The sequence below is a fragment of the Pieris brassicae genome, chromosome 4 (assembly GCF_905147105.1).
Source record: "Pieris brassicae chromosome 4, ilPieBrab1.1, whole genome shotgun sequence".
NCBI lineage: Eukaryota > Metazoa > Arthropoda > Insecta > Lepidoptera > Pieridae > Pieris > Pieris brassicae.
Window position 1 is genome coordinate 11,032,418 of NC_059668.1, and position 5,300 is coordinate 11,037,717.

Genomic DNA, 5,300 nt, shown 5'->3' on the forward strand with positions numbered 1-5,300 from the left:
CTTACGCTATGTAAAAAAGGGACTGCTGAAATGTTTTGAAATGAGAATAGTCAAAAATTCCACTAAATGTGGACGGGCATTCTGTTGCTTTCCTTACCCTGTGAAAGCAATTTGCAAAATGAACGATTCACGATTTGACAACATTTGCAGAATAATTAAAGTTGTAGTGATCTGAATAGATTAAGTTTTATTACCATTTACTGTGTAAATGTTTACGACTTGTAGGAAAGTGACGGCAAATAACCGTAAAGAAATTTCTCAGTTCACTAGAATCTCTTTTTGAAGGCGACTTCATGAGATCAGGTGTTAGGAGAAGTGGGGCCTAACACGATAGAAAACATTTATAGAAAGTTATTTTTATTTTTAATCAGTTTTATGAAATATGACGCAACATTGGTCTTCAATAAATAATAGTGAATATATTATTTGATCATTACAAAAACATACTTAGAAGTAGATTACTAGAGCAAATATTGTTTATCGTTATAAAAAAATGCATCAATAAAATTTTATCTATCACGTTTTAAATCATATTTGTAACATTCTTCAGCACTAGTCAAGATTAAAATAATACTGTAATGTTATAGATAAGACAGATTTGATAACAATTCAATTGGTAACGTTGACCTAATAAAAACATATACAAATTTATAAAGTAACACATTCTACATTACAAAGAAAAACATTTTGTCACTATAATTAGTCCTGGTTTATCATTTTTTGTAGACAGCTTTCTGTACCTGACCAACGCCGATTTTTGTATTAAAAAAGGCCATTAGTACACGGCCATAGTTCGAAACCGTGATCTCAAAGTTGAAGGTAGGGCACACTATCTTTTAAAAAGACGATCAACAAATTTTTAAATAGAATGAATTTTAAAGAAATAAAAAAGTTTTTCGTTATTTAGTTCATAATTTATTAAGGTTATTTCATTATATTAAGACAATTACTTAAAATAATGTAAATTGTTTTTTTTATATATTATTAATTAAATTACTCTAAATAATAGGAGTACATATAACGAGTTTCATAATAGTTAAACCAGTAAACATATTTAATAACAATTATTGTAATTTAATTAGCTGCTATATTATAATTTGTTTTATAATAAAAATGATTACCTTGAATATAAATATGGAATAGTTACAATACAATAAGACAGAAATGTGTATAGTTCATAGTTACCGTCAGTATTTTATATGCGACATTCCGTACTTTGTCCACAAAAGTAGAAATCACAACAACAACCATAAAAGATGCACCGACCTCGTGATATAGTCGCCTGGTTTAACTTTTATTTATGACTTACAACAATTCGCAACTTGATAGGATTCTTACAACAAAATATATTACTTAAAATGACTTTTCAACCAAATAATGTAATTAGTTGTTTCACCGTTAGGTGATATATATATTAGGTCCTTACATATGAAATTGGCGTTTTGTATTCCCATACAACATGGAACAGTCGAATATTTTTAAATATAATATATTTAATTAATCAAAGTATGAACCATTGTTTTCTATGCACTTTTGCCATCTCATAGGTAGTTCATTGATCCCTTTACTAAAAAAACCAGTCGGACGGGAATCAATAAAATCTGTGAAGGCGATTTGGACTGCCCCATCACAGTTAAATTATTTCCCTAGCAAGAAGTTGTCCAAATTTCGAAAAAAATGGCAATCTGTTGGAGTACGGAGGATGTCTTAGACATTCCAATTGAAGCTCTTCTAATTTGGTAGCCGTCTGTTGTGCAGTGTGTGGTCTAGCGTTGTCGTGAAGTAGCAGTGGCGTGGAGCGATTGACCAGCCTAGGTTGTATAGCCGCTATTTTTTCCATCATGGCTTGCAATTGCTGACAATAGACATCAGCCGTAATAGTCTGGCCAGACTTGAGAAAACTGCAATGAACAATACCGGCACTAGTCCACCAAATGCTTACAAGTAACTTTTTTGGGGTTAATTTTCGCTTGGGGCAGGATTTGGCTGGCTGGCCAGGATCCAACCATTGCGCTGAGCACTTCCGATTATCGTAAAGAATCCATTTTTCATCACAGGTAATGATTCGGTTTAAAATACCTTCATTATTGTGCCGGTTCAGTAATGTAACGCAGCAGTCGACGCGCGTTTGCAGGTTTGCTTCAGTCAATTCGTGAGGTACCCACCTTTCAAGCTTTTTAATCTTCCCAATTTGCTTCAAGTGAATTAATCAGTTTTATCACTAACACCGCAGCCTGCAGCTAACTCGGACGTGGTTTTCGATGGATCCGCTTCCACAATAGCCTTCAATACTTCATTATCAACTTGGGTCTCAGGCCGTCCACGGGGCTTGTTCTGCAGGTCGAAATTTCCAGAACGAAAACGTTGGAACCAAAAACAAACTGTGTTTTCTTTTGCAACATGACTGCCATACACATCATTCACCCTTCGAGTCGTTTCCGCAGCACGAGTGCCACGGCGGAACTCGTACTCGTAAATAATGCGATACTTTAAGTTTTCCATTTTGTAAAATGAGTGACGCAAACAGAAAAAAACAGAAGAAAAAATACATACGAAGCACAAATACATGAGTAAATAGCTGTACAAATTTGAATTTGAAATTCCTAACCAAAGAGGAGGTATTTGAGGTCAAAGTGGCCAGTACGACAAAACACCAATTTCATATGTAAGGACCTAATATAAATCAATAGCGTTTCAATCTTTTTAGGTCTTGGGCTCAGATTTCTGTATTTGTTTCATGATATTTTTTTAATTGAATAGGCAAGTAGGTGATCAGCCTTCTGTGCCTGACGCACACCGTCGACTTTTTGGGTCTAAGGCAAGCCGGTTTCCTCACGATGTTTTCCTTCATCGTTCGAGGCAATGTTAAATGCGCACATATAAAGAAAATCCATTGATGCACAGCGGAAGATCGAACCTACGACCTCACGGATGAGAGTCGCACGCTGGAGCCACTAGGCCAACACTGATCTTTATGTTGTTTCGAGTTGAAAATTTAGTCAACATTATATGTACTTTATAATCAACTGAAATATATATATAATATTATTAAACTATTTATAATTCATAAAATATATTATATTTTAATATAAAAAATATAATGAGACAGAATTGTTTTGTTGAATTGCTACTTTTAACATTAAAATTATAATGTATTTGGTCAAAGTAACCAATTTACTTAGATTGATTGATTGATTGAAAAGTATAGAATATTAGTATTTAGAATCTACGAAATATAAAATCTGAATACTCTTAATTACATAGTAATAATTTTTAATAAAAAGCAAACCAACTTTGAACTTTTGCTTAATTTAATAATATAAATAGTACTTTTAACCCATACTAAAAGTACAACGAGAAGGCAGCGCTAAATTTTCGAACAAATGCAAACGCGTATATCTACAAGTTAGCGAGAGGCGAGACATATTCTTGTTTTAATGACCGCGCGAATGCGAGCACTGCTTAGCCTCTGTTATTATAGCCCATAAATTCTAAAGACAAAACTACCAGTTACAGTTATTGCAGATATAAAATCTCGATAAAATCCTAACAATTTGCAGCTATGAATCCTTTGTTCCAGCAAAAGAGTCTTCGCTCTAGCAGTTCACAAGTACGCACTTAAACATTTCGCGTTGTTCTGATTTTAACCTCATTTCAGACAGTGGTCACTTCGACAAATGGATCTGTGTTCCAAGGAATGACATTGTAATTGCTCCATACGAAATTGCCTTTTAAACTTAACGGTGCCTCTGTTGCTAGAAACAAAACAGCCTTAGCGCCTTCCTCGTACACTTTTGTTGATTTCCTATCTTCTTTACTAGATAAGCTGCCGGGGTTCACGCAGTTTATCATTACACCTTGTTCAGACCATTCTCTATGTTGGAGAAACGTAACAGCGTTGAGGGCCACCTTACTCACGGAATGCATACTCATACCCCATCCTTCAGTTTTCTCAATTCCCCTTCTGACGGCTTCTTCGTACTCCTGCATCATAGCAACCAATTCATCTTCTGTAATATTTGGATTACTAATTCTCGCTCTGATGTCTTCGTTTTTGATCGTCGCCAAGAGTCCCGCAGGGCCTGACACATTAATAACTCTGGCGTTTTCAGTCAACAGAGGATAAACAAGTTTGCCAAAATTTATATAACCGTAGAAATTTACACTAAGCGTCCGGCGTACTTTTTCGGCTCGTGCCAAGTTCTTCTCTGATACATAGTCCGTATTATTTATGAGTAGCTCTATCCTCTCCTCACGGTCTTGAATGAGATGCCGTAAGTTGATGATACTCTTCGTATACGTTATGTCCATTCTAAAGTATTCGAGATTAGGGTTTTTGTCGAGGGATTCGTAAATATGGTAGCCGATAGTTTCATCTTCTGTTGTGAAGTAGATTTTCCCATCGTAGATTGTTGTGAGTTTCTTCAATACGTGATATCCTAGGTTGCTGGCAGCCCCGATGACTACAGCGACGTTCATGTCTAGACTAGCGTTAGGTTTAAATAGTACTAATCGCTGTTATCAAAGGCCATCGCATCCCGCGCTGCTATCAGGAAAATGACAGTGTGCGTTGAATGAGATAAGTTTTGGTTGGAGATAACATGGAAACTTGTGTATTTTTACGACGATGTTTTTAGATATTTTAACATCTAGTAAAAAAATATTATTAATACTCTGTTCTCCTGCTGCATATCTACAGTGATTTTAAAATACCTACATTTTACATTTTATAAATTATTAAATGTAATTATCTTAATTTGAAGCATTTCAAATGATAAAAATAAAAAGTAAGATAACGTAACATATTTATTATGTACTAAATTATTCGCATTTCTGATTTAAATATCGTAATTTGTTATTAATCAGGACAGTTTTATTGGTATCGATAAATGAGTGCCACTGAACAGTGTAAGCGTTATCAACTTGACACATCGGTTGCGTAAACAAGTTCAATGTCAGGATGTATACATCTCATTAACAAACAAGCCATGGAATTTTTAATCAAATAAACAACTGAAAACCCGAATGTATTGGGAAAATTAATTAAATATCCATTAAACAAGCACATTGTAATATTGGCTTTATATAAGTCATGATAACATTGATAAGCCTAGAAGAATAATTATTTTATAATTATTATAACAAGATACAACATCAAGATAAAAATGCTTGGGAGAATTGGAAACATGCTGGTCCCGCTCCATAGGACAATCAAACTAGAAAAAATCAACCGATTGCTAATCAACAAAAACAAATCAACTTTGCGTAGCACACACTGTTTGACTATATGTTACTTTTTT

General features: G+C 34.3%; 1 protein-coding gene across 1 annotated transcript; it reads right to left on the minus strand.

The window, feature by feature from the left end:
- Positions 1-2,882: 2,882 nt before the first annotated feature.
- LOC123708973 lies at positions 2,883-4,491 on the minus strand. The gene has a single exon (XM_045660033.1). It carries the CDS (start codon positions 4,477-4,479, stop codon positions 3,655-3,657), a length of 825 nt encoding a protein of 274 aa, XP_045515989.1. The 5' UTR covers positions 4,480-4,491; the 3' UTR covers positions 2,883-3,654.
- Positions 4,492-5,300: the final 809 nt, after the last annotated feature.